The sequence below is a fragment of the Mirounga angustirostris genome, unplaced genomic scaffold (genome assembly GCF_029215605.1).
Source record: "Mirounga angustirostris isolate CCGP_5_RB_7025 unplaced genomic scaffold, mMirAng1.0.hap1 SCAF_9, whole genome shotgun sequence".
In the NCBI taxonomy this organism is placed as follows: Eukaryota; Metazoa; Chordata; class Mammalia; order Carnivora; family Phocidae; genus Mirounga; species Mirounga angustirostris.
In genome coordinates this window covers 12,136,185-12,154,005 of record NW_026991717.1, presented here as the reverse complement: position 1 = coordinate 12,154,005, position 17,821 = coordinate 12,136,185, and the positions used below count along the sequence as shown (strand labels likewise).

At 39.9% G+C, this 17,821-nt stretch overlaps 1 protein-coding gene across 5 annotated transcripts in view; it reads right to left on the bottom strand.

Annotated features, from left to right (window-relative positions):
• The window catches only part of CHD2 (chromodomain helicase DNA binding protein 2), a 118,992-nt gene that overhangs the window by 45,151 nt on the left and 56,020 nt on the right, over window positions 1-17,821 (bottom strand). For all 5 annotated transcript variants that reach the window (XM_064569941.1, XM_064569943.1, XM_045899473.2 and 2 more), the window contains 6 exons: window positions 10,960-11,148; window positions 7,429-7,591; window positions 6,964-7,116; window positions 4,728-4,799; window positions 1,415-1,564; window positions 506-654 (listed from right to left, as the gene is read on the bottom strand). In XM_064569941.1, coding sequence (XP_064426011.1) covers window positions 506-654; window positions 1,415-1,564; window positions 4,728-4,799; window positions 6,964-7,116; window positions 7,429-7,591; window positions 10,960-11,148 — 876 coding nt within the window. The remainder of the gene's footprint in view (window positions 1-505; window positions 655-1,414; window positions 1,565-4,727; window positions 4,800-6,963; window positions 7,117-7,428; window positions 7,592-10,959; window positions 11,149-17,821) is intronic.

Genomic DNA, 17,821 nt, shown 5'->3' with positions numbered 1-17,821 from the left:
GAAATAGCTGTGCTTCTAAATAAAGTCAGTTGAAACTTGACTATTTTCCTTCTACACCCTTCTGTTTTCAATAGGAAGAGTAACACTCTCCACACAAACATTTTTACCAATAATAAGAAACCAGCTGCCAACTCCATCTGGCAGACTCTTAGTACTGATAGTGACACGTTCAAGGCAACCCTGCGCTGGGAGGAAAGCCTAATGGAGGACACACAGTGATCATGCTGCTGCATCATATGTCACAGAGCCAAAAGCAAAAGGCAAGAGAGAAGGGCAAGAAAGACAGAGGGAGAGCACATGAGCACAGGGCCGACAGGCAAAAAAGAAAAAACAGGGAAAACCGATAAAATGAAAATTACATCTTCTCGTGGTCTTGGCTTGGCCTCTTCTAGGTAATTAATAGGTAACGTCAATTATAGAGAATCCTATTAGAAGGATGAATTCTATCAAATGCTGATGTAAAATCACAGTTTGGCTCTGACCACCTCCTCCACGTGGAACTTACTTGGACCTTCCTGAGTTGTTTTCCAGAACCGTCCGGCCAGTGGTATCCATGCGCTGAATCACCAGATGGTCCAATACCATCTTCTTTTTGGCCCGTTCGATGATCTCCTCCTCCACAGTCCCCTTTGTAACCAAGCGGTAAATATTTACCTATAGAAAATAGAAAAAGAAAATGTTATGTTTATACCTAATCACCAAAAAAAAAAAAAAAAAAAAAGCTACCTCTATCTAAAACCAAGAGGAGAAATAAAAAAGACTTTTTCTCTTCTACCAGAAATGCCTGTAAGCCATTCATCCAAAAAGACAGCTTAACTAGATCCAATATTTTTACTGTAACAGGTTATAATCTTAAATAAAACTGCCTCTAAAAAACTATTTCAGCCTATTCTAATGATAAAAATCTTGTTAAAGAATAATCAGTTTCACTGATGGAAAGTTTCACTAAAACCAAACCTTTGGCCGAGTATGAAACTTAGGAGTTACCCAATACTAGAGCAGACTTTAAGATTCTCACGTGAAGGAAACACGCATGTATTTCCCCAATGTAGCTCAGAGCTACGTGTATAATAAAAGTAGAACACCCTGAACAATGATAGATTAACAACTTATCCACATTAAAATAGAGAAACATTCCAGTTCTGAATCTATTCATCATCGCTCTCTCTTGGAGTAAACCTGAAAGCCACTGGTGACATAATTTTCAAACAGGAAAAGAGAACAGTTCCCTACTAAGTTCATCTTAGCCCCAAAGACACCTTTTCTCTGTACTAGTTAACAGAAAGGCATCTATCCTTGGGGAAATGAAAGCAAAACAGGAAAAATACCTTTTACAAACAGCCTGAAAAGGCTAAATAACACACCCCCTCTACCGCCTCCCCCAAACCATGTCCAGATGTCTCTCTCCACTGACCTGCTTCTTCTGACCAATTCTATGGGCTCGGGCTTGTGCCTGCAAGTCGTTCTGGGGGTTCCAGTCAGAGTCAAAGATGACAACTGTGTCCGCCGAAGCCAGATTGATTCCCAGGCCACCAGCCCTTGTCGAGAGCAGGAAACAGAAGTCCTGTACACAATGCAATATACTACTTTATGCAGTGGCCTTCTCAGAAACAGTTTCACAGTCCAATAAGCCCTTATACCTGGAAACCCCTGCAGGTGTGAAGAAAAGTGAGATATGATGGACAAACTTTATGGAGGCTACAAGAATGCTAGGGATTTGATGGTAGAGTGAATTTTCATTTCATTAAGCTGAAAGAGTCAGTGCAGGGAACTAAGGAGTAAAGCTGATTCCGATAAGTCAGCCAGAACAGAAGAATTAGTATTCTCTCCTGGCTAAAACTAGTGTTAACAAGCAATTAACAAAATCCAGAAAAACTTAATTAGCAAGGGGATCATTCCAGCAAGTTGCCTACACACTCATTCTCTGCGTAAAGGTAGATTACACCACATAAGGTAGTTGGTATAAGCAAGGATACTTTATTGTTAGATGGGTGAGAAACACAACAACACTGCACCAACAGATCACGTGCTGGGACTGCTGAGAAGCACAGGGTCCTCGATCAGCACAGCACATGCACAAAGAAAACCAGAGCACATGTGGCTGAAGACCCACGTGCGGGAAAGATTCAGGCTCTGACATATTCCGGGGTGTCCACAGCAATGACAGAGACTGAGCAGGCATGGTACACCTGCCTACATCTGAGAGCTCAGAAATATGGGGCAGAGGGCAGAAAATAAATTACCCAAAGAAAAGAAAGCCACAGAGATTTCTATTTTTAGGGCATTTGATTATGTATGTCAAAGGCTGACACCCTTTTGGCACACAAATGATACTCAAAAGCTGGTAGTTTTGAGTTGTATTTTGATCAATCGGTGTATTTAATATACACAGACACAATGAAAAGCTCTTCACATTCTAACTACAGTCACCAGCATCCTGCCACAGAAATAAAAATGGAGAGAATGGTCTCAGAAGAACTTTAAACAAATGCTGAGGCACATATACTCTGTGATCCTTGGTAGAGATACCAAGTGCCATCACACTCTAATTTACAGAAGCCTACAAAGAAATAGTAGACACCTGAGAATGAGATACCTAAATCAAGTAAAATCTGGGGTCTGAATAATCATATAAATAATTTTCACTGTCACTCCTTTTTTTTTTTTTTAAGATTTATTTAGGTGGGGGGGGGGCAGAGGGAGATGGATGAGCTGAGGGAAATGCTGAGCACAGAGCCCAACATGAAGGGTCGATCCCAGGACCCTGAGATCACGACCTGAGCTGAAACCAAGAGTCGGATGCTCAACCGACTGAGCCACCCAGGCACCCCTTCACTGTCACTTCTTACCAAAGATAATGTGACTTATAAGATGTTATTTGTGTCTATTATCAAATTGAAAACAAACTCAGTGAAACACAATGCTGCTAAAGGTGAGATGGAAATATTCATCACAAATAATATGAATATAAACTGCTTTGGGAAATCTAGCAAAGTGTATCAAAAACCTTTTTTAAATGCTTGTACACTCTTAACACACAACAAGAAGTAAGTCATTAGGTTTAATTATTGGGTTAAATAAATAATGTTACAAGCATGAGAAAACATTAGAAACTAAAATTTTTTTTAAATCTTTAATGACATGGGAAAAATGCTCACAGAATTTTGAATAAAAAAATGACAACAAAACTATTTGCAGAATGATCCCAGATAAATAATCCGTTTCATCTATTATGAATGGAAACACACCCGAATGATGTGAACAACAAAAGTTGTCTCTGGGATGGGAGATGGGGAGGGGAGCTGTGCAATTTTTCTTCTTTGTACTCTTCACTATCTTCTAAATCTTCTCATTGTGCATATAATATTTCCCCCAATGATAAAGTATTTAATTTTTCTTAATAAAAAAGGCTCAGATATGCAGAATAATGGTAGAGAACCTGTATTCTATAAATAGCCATGGGGTGGAGAATTGAGAATTATAAAGAGAAGGCAGCTTTAATAATGTTTCTCTGAGAAAGGGCAATATGAAACATTCATACTATTTTTTTAACTAAGATTGGGAACACAAAACCAATTTGAATAAATACTAAATAATAAAACTAGCTAGCATTTACTGAGTGCTCACTATGTACCAGGCAATGAGCCTAGTGCTTGCTGGGTGTTGGTCACTGCATTTAATCCCCACAGCAGGTACTGGAATTATCATGATTTTACAGGAGGAAATGGAGGAGAAAAAGAAGGGACGGGAATTAGAGGGTGAGCAGTCTTCAGTTAATTCAATTCCTTTTCTCCTGAACTATTCAGAGCCTCGGTTCTGTCCAGATTCACACCCTAAGCTCCGCAAGGAGAACTAACATTTTAGGCTAAAGAAGCCAGAATGCTATAGTCTACCTGGGACCACATGCATTTCTAGAGGCAGAAGACGTTACCATTTTGGAGTAACACAGAGTTTTTAAAGCCCTACAGAAAGCAGAATATGAGGTCTGGTCTGTCTATACGAAGTAGTGGCCCAGGCTTCAGAAGCGCTCATGTTCTCCCCAAAACACTAGTTCTTCTGGCTCTCTCCACTGCAACCTTCACCCGCACACGGAGCTGCAGCATTATGTCCGTGGAACATCATCTCCCCAACTTCTCTCACATCCCACAGCATTTCATAGCTTCCTATACACAAACTACAATGTTACCACGGTTTCTCACTTTTCCTAAGCACCCCTTCTATATGTGCCTTAAAATCACTTTAGAATGCAAATCCAAGCTGGACAAGAGAACTTAAGCTGTATCGATCGTACCAGCAATCCACACATCTGAGCCATGGCCAATGTACTTTTCAAGCCTCAGTCACCAAGAAAATACAGATGAGAACCTTCTGTCGTACATACATGTCAAAATTAATCCTACTGGCCAGCCTTCCCGACTCTTGCCTTGCTGCTCTCCCAGGCCCAGAAATTTGGTATCTGGAAGCCACCAGAGAACACGCAGTTGCTATTAGAACTACTCTGTCACTAATCCAGACCAGGGCAGATAAACAAGCATGCATATGCTCTTCTGGAATAACAAACAACAAAATTAAGAGGCATCTTTTATTTTAGTGATCTCTCACTTCCTTCCCAAAGCAGGAGAACTTAACTGTGAACTGTTTCTGAAACGAAATACATTAAGCCAGAAAGGCTTTCCCCTGGACAGAGAGCCCACGCTGCCCAAATAATAAAGCCATGCATGGTGTACCTCAGACCCATCTGCATTGAAGTGGTCCAGTGCCTGTTTTCGGATTTCTCCCTTGATGGAACCATCCAGACGCTGTAAAAATAGACCACAAGAAAATCATAAGGTAGGACGATCAGCTATACTCAGAAGAGAACACCAGACTTGCAACCTTTATCACTCCAACACCCACTTAGCAAAAATAACCAGAACGCACTGGCAACATGCTGTCAAGGGACTGTGCTTAAGCAGCATATCCTACTTGTCCAAGCTCTCCCATTACAAACTCAAGGTCAGAAGCTTCTGACTCAGAGCATTTACATTTGATCAGAATGACTGCTAGGACCTGTAATGAGAAAGATGGCAACCCCCACTGTGCTCAGAAACGATGTTTGCTTCTATATCCGTAGGGACTGAAGAGATTAGGTCACCGTACCACTGCTCACCTAATTAGCTCATGCAGAAAATGATCGTTCTTAACTAGTATGACTACAAGTTGCACAGTTATTAAGTGCTACACAAATCAAAAAATCTTTACATAATTTTGTTTGGAAACATTCTGCCATAACATTGTATTAGAATTAAGTTGATCATATATTCCAGCCTTTCCAAAAATTACACTCTGAAATCAGAGCAAAGTGTTTAAATAACCAAAATGCATATTTAAGAAAGCCTCTGGCATTTACTAGTTCTTTTATTAGAGTTATGTGTCAGTTCTAGGTCCCAAACAACGTCACCATGGAAAACCACATGTCAAATAAATACTTGAGAATTACCTGTATGCTATACCTATAAAGTGCTTATTTCTTACTCTTTAAAATCATTTTCACATGTCTTCCCCTTACAATCACATCTTGAGATGAACAAAATACCTCATTTTACACAAGGCAAATCTGACCCAAGAGATGATGTCAGCTGCCGAGTGATGGGCGAGTGGCTGGGGACATATCTGTAGAAGGACCTACCTCTCCCCAGCTCAGGTCTCTGCTGTTCAGGCCCACCTGAACAGTCAAATCACACCAGGGAACCCCCTTTCTTCTTTCTACCAACTCTACTCAGAGCTTCAACCCAAAGATATGTTTAAATGGCAGTTAATAGCCTATATTTGATATGAGAAAACCCAAATGCCTTCCTTTTAATATTCCCACTAATAGAAGATAGCAGACATGACAGACCCGAGTGGACTCCAGCCAAATATTCCCTACAGAGAAAAGCAATGCATTTTTACTTTACTTGACATCAAATGATTAGCTTGACCTGAAAGCTCACAGAGATCCGATGCACTGAGAGACAACAGTCTTTTTGCAGTGTGCTTGGTTTTTCTTTTGTTTTTGTTTTTATTCCTAAAATAACCACAGTATCAAACCATATTCTAAGACGGCTGCTGAAAGACCACATAAGGTATTTTGGATAGGACAATAACTTTCAGGGCATTTTTAAAAGACAATCTGTTATTGAGCTTAAAGCTTGGCCTTCTTAAGGGAGAATCACTGACCCCAGTTTCTTCAATACCAGGATAATTTGTAAGTTGGTCGAACAGTCCAACCAAAGAAAAAATATTAAGTCAATCTTAAAAATCAAAACACTATAAAAATGTTATACCGAAAGTCAAGAAAAATAGCATACACATCCATAAATAGATCAGAGAGAAATTTCACACAGTCTAACACCCAGAAAAAAATACTGTGTTGAAGAAACTCATTTCCCCCTTATCTTTTCTTCTTATCTTGTAGGCAACAACTGAGTGAAGATGAAAATCCCCAGTAACAAACCTACAGAGAAGAGGGGGCCACCACCACCTGCTTCAGGGACCAGCAAGCCTTCACGTGCACGGCTCTGCTGAGTTCCCAGCCTCACAGCCAGGGTCAGCTATCCCCTGGCGTGAACGCACAGAACTATCGCCTTTCTTCCTAGGATTTGGGCTTCTGGAATTAGGTCCACACCTCCTTCCTCTCTACTCTTACCCCAGAGTTGGAGCTGGAAGACATCATCTAACACCCTTTCTCTTGTCTGCTTTTCCTCTATTACCCATCTCCTTACTGCCCCCCAACCCGAAAAACAGAATGACCTCCCATGACCACTTTCATTATAGGGTAGCTTAAAGGTATGGAAGTAAACATAAAGACCCTCCTGGAACCTTCGTCTCAATTTGTTTCCAACTAGAAAATCTGTCTCCTAATATTAGGATAATTTAGCAAGCAAAGCATACAACCTGGTGGGAGGGAAGCAGAGAGGGACTCCAATCGCTGAGCATCCTTACCTGGAAAGGATAGTGCTTGATCGTCAGGTACTCAGCCAGGATGTCCAACATTCTGACCATCTGGGAGAAGATAAGGACTCTGTTGCCCCTTTCTCGAAGTCTCGTCAACAGTTTATCTAATAGAATCAGCTTCCCACTGCTCCTGATCAGGGACTAGAGATTGAAAAGACATTCCAATCATCACACTCAAACCCATACTTCAATCTGCCCTTAAATGCTAAGAGTTCCTAGCTTGACAATCTTCCTTCAGCTTGGTGAAGCCGCCTGCAGTCCGGCTGACAATTCCTGAAATGCTCTTTACCTCGCATCTGTGACATCAGACTTCCCGTATTTTTCCTAGTGAACTACCCTCACCAATTTTCAAAGCTTCTTCTGATGCTCCTTGAAGAGTCATCAGAGGAGGAAAGAGCTTCTACCGACACTGGAGGATTTGAGAACGTAATTATAAACAAGGTGGCCACGTACCAGGAGAACCTCCTGCCCATTCTCTCGCTCATTCTCCTCGGGGGGTTTGATCAGGTAGCAGTGGTTACAGCACTTTTTCAACTCCATCACAATATTCAGGAAACCAGACGTGCTGCCTCTTGTCCCTTTGGCAAGAGCCTTGTAATTCCTGGTCAGGATCCATCTGCAAATCAAAATAATGATGTTCTTCAATTAGAAGAAACAGAGAATCAGAACCTCAGAAGACTGTGAGAGAGAGCAGCGCTACTGGAAGCACAAAAACAAGAACATAAAAGACATGAGACCGTTGAGAAGGCATGGAGGGATGTGGTATTCTGCACCTCCTGCCACCTGTCTGGGTCTGCTCACATCTTTGGTCTGATTCAGAATGTTAACCACCGGGTAAACACTGCTCTATTGGGCATTTCGACCTGAGCACAGAAAACTGAAAGGAAATAACAACAGTGAAACACATATATACACACACACGCACGCGTGTCAAATAAGGACGGTTACTGAAGCACTCTTTCTCACAACATACAAACGGAAGAAAGCGATCTAACAGGAGGAGACTAGTTAAATTAGGATTACGATCAGATGGAAGCTATGTACCCATTTACAAATTGTTGTGAAAGGGCATTTTACACGATAAAATGCTCCTGGTAGCTGTGTTTTATATCCAAATTTTAAAAAAGGGAAGGAGACATATATATGTATATCCACAGGTAAGCTTTAACCATACACTATAAAATATTAAAAGTACTTTTCTCTCTCTTTTTTTTAAAGATTTTATTTATTTGACAGAGACAGACACAGCGAGAGAGGGAACACAAGCAGGGGGAGTGGGAGAGGGAGAAGCAGGACGCTTAACGACTGAGCCACCCAGGCGCCCCTAAAAGTACTTTTTTTCCTGAGCAATGAAATTTCTTTACACTGTTAGCAATCCCACTTTCAGGACTCTACCTCAAAGTAGAATGCTCAAGGATTTTCACTGAAGCCCTATTTCTAAGAAGAGTAAAGTAAAATTGTGAAACAATCTAAATGTCCACCACTAGGGGGCTGCGCTGAATAAACTATGCTACAGATCCACAATGGAATACTACACAGTTGTAAAAAGAAATGAGGAATAGCTTTATAATCTACTGTGGAGTGTTTTTCAATCATTAAGTCAAAAATGTAAGGTACAGAAAAATGTATACGGTATGCTGTCGATGTAGGAAGGAGGGAGACAGCAAAAAAAGTTAAAATGCATTTGCTTGTGTTTTAAAAATTAAAAAATACAGGAAAGGTAGACATTAAGAATTTTAAAACTCGTAATTATTATTACCTCGGGTAAAGAGGGACTAGAATGAAGGGGACAAGGAAATAAGCTAGGTATCTTTGAACACAGCAGGCTCTGTAGCTTTGCCTTTGGAACTCTACAAATATTACAAATAATTATGAAGCAAAATTAAGCAAAGCCAACTTTAAAAAAAAAAAAAAACTAAATGAAATAAATAACCCATTGTATCTAGCTGGCAGCCTAACCATAAGTAAGAAAAACTATCTCAAAATACTTTAAGACTCATCCATTTCTAATGGAATATACCTTTAAAAACAAAAAAATACCATTAAAAATTTTTGCCCTTCCTCTGTTTTTGTTATTCACATTGCTGATGGTAATCCAGGCACTATTACTACTAAGACTGTGTGTGTGGTGTTAAACAAGTTGGTGCCGTTAAGAAGTGGAATTTCTGGTATGGGTGTAAGACCATTAAGGTCAAATAAAATCTCTCAGTTAAAAAAATCATGATGTATTTCTTATCTTTAAAAACAAATTTCCTAAAACAAATAAAAATAAAAACAAACAAATTTCCTAATTCTGTCCACTGAAAAAGCCTGTCAACGACGTCCAGTGCGGCTGCAGTCACAGCTCCCGTGCCCATTCTGAGGTCTCCAAATGCCACTTTCCAATAAAACAGTACACAGAGCTTGTTGGATATATGGCTGACTCCCGCTGTGGAGCAGGAAACAAGATGAATGTGAACATTTTATTCCAGAAAGCAAAAAGCGCTGAGCTACAACTAGGATTATGTCAAAAGGACTCCAAACTAACTTGACTGAGCTCCTCCTGGCTAAAAATGGAGCCATGAGACCAGGAGTATAAAAGAATAACTGTCACAGAATAAAACATGAATATGCTTATCGATGAATTTAAAATCATACCAAAACAAATCTCACTGGTCAAAACCTTTGAAGAAGGGTCAATATAACCTATTATTTCTTTTAAAGATGTAAAAACGCCAACACGAATGGACCTTAAGCATATTATGCTAAGTGAGATAAGTCAGACAGAGAAAAACAAGTACCGTATAATGTCGTTAATATGCGGAATCCGAAAAAGCCAAACTCAGAAAAACAGAATGTAAAATAGTGGTTACCTAGAAATGGGGGAATGGGACAGATGTTGTTTAAGGGTACGAACCTGCAATTAGTAAATAATCCCTAGAGATCTAATGCACAGCATAGTGAATACAGATAACAGTATCTGCTAAGAGATGGAACTCAAACGTTCCAACCATTAAAAAGAAAGGGTCATTATGTCATGTGATAGAGGTGCTTAACTATCGCTACAATGGCAACCATCTCATTACATATAAATGTATCAAAGTAACGTGTTGTACATCTTAAATTTACACATTATATGTCAAATATATTTCAGTTTAAAAAATAATAGAGGCAGGGCGCCTGGGTAGCTCAGTCTGTTAAGCGTCTGCCTACAGCTCAGTCATGATCCCGGGGTCCTGGGATCAAGTGCTGCATTGGGCTCCTTGCTCAGCAGGGAGCCTGCTTCTCCCTCTGCCTGCCGCTCGTGCTCTCTCTCTCACACAAATAAATAAATAGAATCTAAAAAAAAAAGAAAGAAGAGAAAAAAAACGAAAGCACATTCTATACCACCCCCTGTCCCAAACCCAGCTTTCTGCCTATCATAACCTAACCAAGCCCACAACCTGCCCAGGCCACGTGGAGTGCCAAAAAGGAGAGCGTCTCGCCCTTGTAGCACAGAGCTGAGCACTTTTCCTTCTCAATTCCCACAGTGCCCTGCATATGCCTTGGTTATTAAACAACACTGTACTGACCCCTTGTCTCTACTCTGTCTTCCCTCTTAAGCAACACTTCTGGCAAGAACACATTCCACTCATCTTCATACTCCCAGTATGTAGCAGGATGCCTACCACACTGCAGAATCTTAATACATGATTCAGTGAATAGCAGAGAAGAAACAGATGAATGAGTGAAATATGACTGTTTGTTGGAGGGGGATTAGCACTAACTAACATTACTTCAGACCACCTACAGAATGAAAAGTGCTAAAGTGCTCTGCAAATTCTCACCCAAATAAAAGAGCAAGAACAATAAAACTTCCTCTTTCTAACCATGAATATACTGCTACTCACATCTGTGTTGAGGCATCACTGAAAAAAGCAGTTTGTCAACTGTGTACCTCATGGCTTCCTTGCTAATCCTAACAGATGCTAATCCTACTGTGGCGCGACCCAGCCCGTAGCTTACTTGTAATACTGCTTCTGCAGAGCCGACATCTCCACCCTGAGGATCTGTTCCACTTTGGCAGGAAGGGATTTCTCCACGTCCTTTTTAACCCTCCGGAGGAGGAAGGGCTCCAGCACCTTATGAAGACTCTGGTAGCCATTCTCCCTCCCTTTCCCGTGGTCCTCTTCAAAATCTTCCCAGAATTCAAACCTGGAAATAAAACAAAACAGCATTTGTTACAGAAGCAACCAGGAAGGGAGAAAAAAAGCATTTTCAAACTAAAATTTCAATGAACTAAATGGAAAAAAACAAATCTGAGGGGGAAAAAAAAGTCTCTTCCCTATAAGGAAACGTAAATTTTACCAGTCGCTAGCTCATGGACACAAGAGAGGGGAAAACAAAAAGGGAAGGGAAAACCAACTGACTCAATCCCATCTGTCTACAATGTGATAACATTAGGTTTCCAATGCTCAGACTGGGTCTAGAGTTCACGAGCATTTCAGTATAATATGCAATGAGTATATAAGCATAGATAAGTTATTGTCATGAAACATTCTGCAGAAAAATTAATAAGCTATCTTTAATAAGCTGCAATTTCTTGGGAAAACAAATTCAGAGGTAAGAGAATAACTAGTGGCAATATTACAGCTGTCACCGCGTAAAGGTGAAAGTTTGTTACACAATTTCCATCAATAATCTTCGCTGTTCCCAGATGAAGAAATGGATTATAATGACCATCAACAAGACTATGGCCCCCAAATAAAAACAGCAATACAAGTGATACCTATTTAACAGTATTGGAACTTGGGGACATAAATTTTACTAATAAATTTAAAAACCTGTCACCGTAGTAATTCTGCCTCAATTCTACAGATAAAAGTTATTCTCATGTTTAAATCTTAATTCAATCATCTCTGACTCACTAAAAGACCTATGGCAGAAGTCCAGAATAGGTCACTGTGAACAGATTTCTTTCAAAAAACAAAAAAAAAATTGAAGGAAACTTCTTCTATGAGGACTGAAAAAACTGTGCATTGTCCTGCCACTAAAAGGCCGGGGAAGCACCTGGAGAACCAGCTGGACCCTGTGTGCAGACTGATGCTCAGCTGGGGAGAGCAGGCCGAGGAAGGAGGTGAGAACCGTAAGCTTCCCGGCCTGCTCTCTGACAACCAGGCGGCCCTCCTGTGCTGAGACCAGTCATGCCCCAGAAGACAGAACACTACCCAGAGTCTGGAAGATGCAAGAGCATCTGCCCTCTGCGTCGCGACGGCAAGTCAGAGCACAGATGCCAGCACCCCACAGAGCACCACAGCGTCAACAGCGTCTGCTGCTGTTTCTGCACGGACGATGGCCACTCATGTCATCACGTACTGGGAAGTGGATCAACACCTGAGCCTCAGTAACACCCGGTAAACACATGAAACAGCCACCTTTGGAGAAGCAGACAAAAAGACCCCTGGAGTAGAAATCTAAAAACATCACTAACACTTACAAACTGATAAACCTGAGTGTATTCTGTCACACTGCTATGCAAATACTCCAGGAACAAAACTAAACGAGGAATTGAAACTAGTAAGCGGATTAAAAGGAACTAGGCCAACTGGACTATCTCAGTGCTAGGGGATGGCACGTCACCCACAAAACGTATAAAGCAACTGGAAGCCAGGGACTATCACTGAATTAGGCTATTCTCTGAAAAGCTGGGTGACAATTTCAAGATAATATTTTAATTCACATAATACTCGCTATCGTGAAGTAAAACTGTATTAGTCTAAAAACTTCAATATAAACCTTATTTACAAGATATACTTCCCCTACTGTTTTAGGCAACAAGTATTTTCACCTGCCTAGTGTACTCTGACCAAATTAAAAGTTAACTTGACACAGTATTTCTTTATATACACGCTGAATGGTCTATGCATTGTCTATGACTTCTTTCCCTCTAAACAGCAGAGATGAGTCGCTGTAACAGAGACCATAACACCTATAAGCTAGAAATGTTTCTTATCAGGTCCTTTAAGAAAAAGTTTGCTGTTCCCTGCAATAGAAAACTATCAACTTATAAGAATAAAAAAAAAAAAAATTAAAAAAAAAAACCTATCAACTTAAAATACTACATACATAAAAGATAGAGGGTTACAATGATGAATTTAATAATGACATCATGCCACAGCCTAGAGATTATTTTAGATCTATCCCTGTTATTAACTTGCGAACATAAAATGTGACTCTTACGAAAGCACAAATAATTTTGATTACTTAAATTTTCCAGACTTTGGGATTTTAGAAAATAGAAGTTCACTCTACTGAAAAACAACAAAGAATAAAATTAAATCAAAGCAGTGAAACGGTATGCTAGAAGTCATGTGATTAATACGTGAAGGAAAAGGTGCAAAAAAAATTCAGACTGGCCTAGACAGCAGAAGCAAAAGTAAAACAAAACAAACAAAAAAACCCCATACATTTCTTATACTAAGAGCTTACATCTCTGAAATATGCTCTATCGAGTTATTTTGTGGAGTGGGTATGCAGTATACTTTGCAAGTGATTATAAACAGGCTTGCCTTATCTTTTTCTACCTTTAATACCAAGCCCCATGCTTTGCAAAACAGTACAAACAAAATAATTGATTGGCACATATTTATAATAAGGGTAAGTGATCAGATTTATAAAAAGGGTGGTTGTGTGGTCAGAGCCACCATGCAGGAAAGAAAGTAACATTTCAGTAGGTTAAAAAGAAGACTAACTTCTGGATTTAAAAACCAATGGCCTGTCACAGTCGAGGAGGTAAAGGTTCAAAAGTTATCTGACCAAACTTAATTCCTTTCTATACACTAATATTTCTCCAATGGATCATTTCTTTGAAAGGACTAAGTGGTTCCGTAGAGCCACCTGGAACCTAAGGAACTACCACTAAGGATGGGGAAAATACTGCACAGGATTTTGGTCCCCTGCAAAGCAAGCTCAGGCAGAAACAAAGGTAAACCTTAACTCCTTGACTAATGGAATTATATACATCTTTGTGGCAAACAATCTTTTTAAAAATGTTTGAAAATGATAGTATTTTTTTAAAGATTTTATTTGAGAGAGAGAGTACGAGCACAAGCGGGGGGGGAGGGGCAGAAGGAGAGGGAGAAGCAAGACTCCCCACTGAGCAGGGAGCCCAACACAGGGCTCAATCCCAGGACCTGGGATCATGACCTTAGCTGAAGGCAGACACTTAACGCTTAGCCGAAGGCAGAGTCACCCAGGTGCCCCGAAAATGATAATATATTTTTTTTAAAAGATTTTATTTATTTATTTGACAGAGAGAGACAGCGAGAGAGGGAACACAAGCAGAGGGAGTGGGAGAAGGAGAAGCAGGCTCCCACGGAGCAGGGAGTCCAATGCGGGGCTCAATCCCAGGACCCCGGGACCATGACCTGAGCCGAAGGCAGATGCTTAACGACTGAGACACCCAAGCACCCCGATAATATTTTAAAAACAAAGTTTTCAAAGAGAAAAAGCTCTCTTAAACACACACACACACAACTGCATCTCTAACTCCATCATTCCAAAAGTAATTCAACTGGCCACAAGGAACATTTTAGAAGAACTATTAGAATGATAATCTCTACTAGGAATGCCACAGTTGCTAAACAGCAGCAAAAAAATTAATTATGAACAATTAGGAGCCAAAATCTCTACCACCCAATTCAGTAGTCAAGTACAAAAGGGCAAATCTAGCTAACCGTTCATTGGTGAAAACTACGCACCATTCTTTTTTGAGGTGACAAGCACAGATGTCCCCATGGTGCCTCAAGACTCCTACCATGGAGAATGCTTTTACCTCATCTCAATGGTGCTATGAAGGATATACTTTTTCTCTTAGAATCTAAAACTCAAAGGACATTTACCTTGGTCACAGAAGACCTCAAACTAACCTCCGTCCCACCAACTTATTAATTGTCTGATATGGGACACACTTCATCATCTAAGTCAACATTCTGAAGCTAAACTGTTCCAGTGTATCAAAAAGATCCTACACGAAAAGTTTAAAGTAATAGTTTAAAGTAATACACATGAAAATTCTCTATTTCAGAAAACAAAGATTAACAATAAATAATAGATAATCTCGACTATTCCTGAACTTTTATACATTATCTGTTTTATAGCACCTGTACCTTTGAGAAGCACGCTTTATAAAAACATGGCCCTCTGCTAATACCTGACGAATAGGGTACTCAAGAATGTTTAAAAAAAGAAAAGGGCATGGTGAGTGGGGGGATGGGGTAATCGGGTGATGGGCATTAAGGAGTGCAATTGAAGTAATGAGCACTGGGTGTTGTATGCAACTGATGAATCACTAAACTCTCTCTCTGAAACTTAAAACTTAAGTTAAAAAAAAACTTAAAAAAAAAAAAAGAAGAAGAAGAAAAGGGCAACTGCCTCCATCCTCAGGCCACTATCGAGTCAGAGTTCTGTGGAAGGGACAGAGGACCCAGGTGAGAAGCAACAGGACAGACAAGAGAGCAGCAATGAGATGGGTGAAACATGACAGGAAAAGGAACCTTCTATAGAACACAGTGTTTCTCGACTGGTGGTGATTCTGCCTCCTTGTGGGACACTGGGAATGCCTGGAGACATTTTCGGTTCTCAAAACTGAGAAAGGGGGCAGCTACTGGCACATGGTGGGTAGTGGCCAGGGACGCTGCTAAACATCCTCTAATACAAAGGACAGCCCTGACAAAAAGAATTACCCAGCCCAGAATGTTAACAGTACTGAGACTGAGAAACCCTGCTCTGAGAGAAGGCAGAGGAAGGAGGGGTGTTGAGGGGGCTCCACTCCCAGAAGCACACCCCATCATGAGGATGCCTGCAAACACAGGAAGTACTGACAGCTGTAGTGAGGGCGGCACAGAGTGGTCAAATTTCTTTACTCATCTGAAGAGTCTTAAAACTCTCTTGAAAAATAAAAGTGAAAAAAGGACAGCCACAGACAAATGAAAACACAGAATTCGTTGCTAGTTGGTCTGCATTACAAGAAATAGTAATCTGTTACATTTTACCAGAGGTAGGTCAGCATTAATCTGAAGAAGAATGTGATGAGATGCATACTAAAAACTCTAGCAAACAGTAAGAAAATAACTTTTACAAAAATCAATTAACAGAAGAAGTAAAATGGCACATTAGAAAATAATTGTTCAAACAAAAAGGCAGTAAAGGAGGGATAGAAACAAAAAAGACAGACATATGGGGGAAAAAAACAAAATAGCAGACATAAATCCAACCATAGCAATAATTACATTAAATGTGAATGAACTAAACCCTTTAATGAAAAGGCAGAGATTGTCAGACAAGATCCAACTATATGCTGTCTAAAAGAGACACATTTTAGACTCATAAAAAAAAGTTAAAAGTAAAGTGATGGAAAACAATATACCATGCAGTTACCAAAAGAGAGCTAAAGAGGTGTCATATCACACAAAATAGATCTAAGGAACAAGAAATATTACTAGAGATAAAGAGGGACATTTCATGATAAAAAGATCAATATATCAGGAACACAGAACAATTATGAATGTGCACAAACCTAACACCAAAACCCCTCAAAATACATGAAGGAAAATCTCACAGAACCAAAAGAAGTACATCATTCAACAACTACAGTTAATTATTGAAATGTTTCACTGTCAATAACAGAATTAGACATGAAGTCAGCAAAGGTATGTAAGACTTGAATAAGACTATTTATTAACTAAGTTGATGTAATGGACAGAACTCTACCCTATGAAAGCAAAGTATTGTTCTTTTCAAGTGCACAAAGAACATTCTCCAAAATAGAAAATATACTAGACCATGTAACAAGTAACAGTAAATTCATTTAAAACATGTTCTCTAAGACAAAATTAAATTATGAATCATTCAGGAAATACCTAGATATTTCAAATTAACCAACACACTTAAAACAAAACCCATGCACCAAATAAGGAATCACAAGAGAAATCAGAAAACAGGTGAAACTGAATGAAAGCCAAAACACATGGTATCAACATTCGCTGTAGAGGGAACCTATCCTTTTAAACACCCATATCAGGAAAAGGAAGAAAGGCCTTAAATCAGTAATCTAAGCTTCCACCTTAAGAGAAAATGAGAAAATTAAATAAAAGGCAATAATAAAGATGAGAACAGAAATATGTAAAAGAGAAAACAAAAAAAGTCAAAAGTTGGTTTCTTTTGAAAACATCCCCCAAATTGTTAAACCTTTAGCTGAAACGACCATGAAAAAAAGACAAGACACAAATTACCACAATCAAAAATTACTGAGATCACAATTTATCCTTCAAAAAGTAAAAGGATCATGAGGAAACACTGTAACATTATGCCAACAAATCGGACAACTTATAAATGAAGAAGAAACAGAAAACCTGAATAGATCTGTAACTAGAAACTGAATTAAGTCATTAAAAATTTTCCCACATAGGGACACCTGGGTGGCTCAGTCGGTTGAATGTCTGCCTTCAGCTCAGGTCATGATCCCAGGGTCCCGCATCAGGCTCCTTGCTCAGCAGGGAGCCTGCTTCTCCCTCTGCCTGCTCTGCCTGCCACTCCCCCTGCTTGTGTGCTCTGACAAATAAATAAAATCTTAAAAAAAAATTTTTTTTAATTTTCCCACATAGAGGGCGCCTGGGTGGCTCAGTTGGTTGGGCGACTGCCTTCAGCTCAGGTCATGATCCTGGAGTCCCGGGTCGAGTCCCGCATCGGGCTCCCTGCTCAGCAGTGAGTCTGCTTCTTCCTCTGACCCTCTTCCCTCTCGTGCTCTCTATCTCTCATTCTCTCTCTCAAATAAATAAAATCTTTAAAAAAAAAAAAAAATTTCCCACATAGAAAAGCTAGGGCCCAC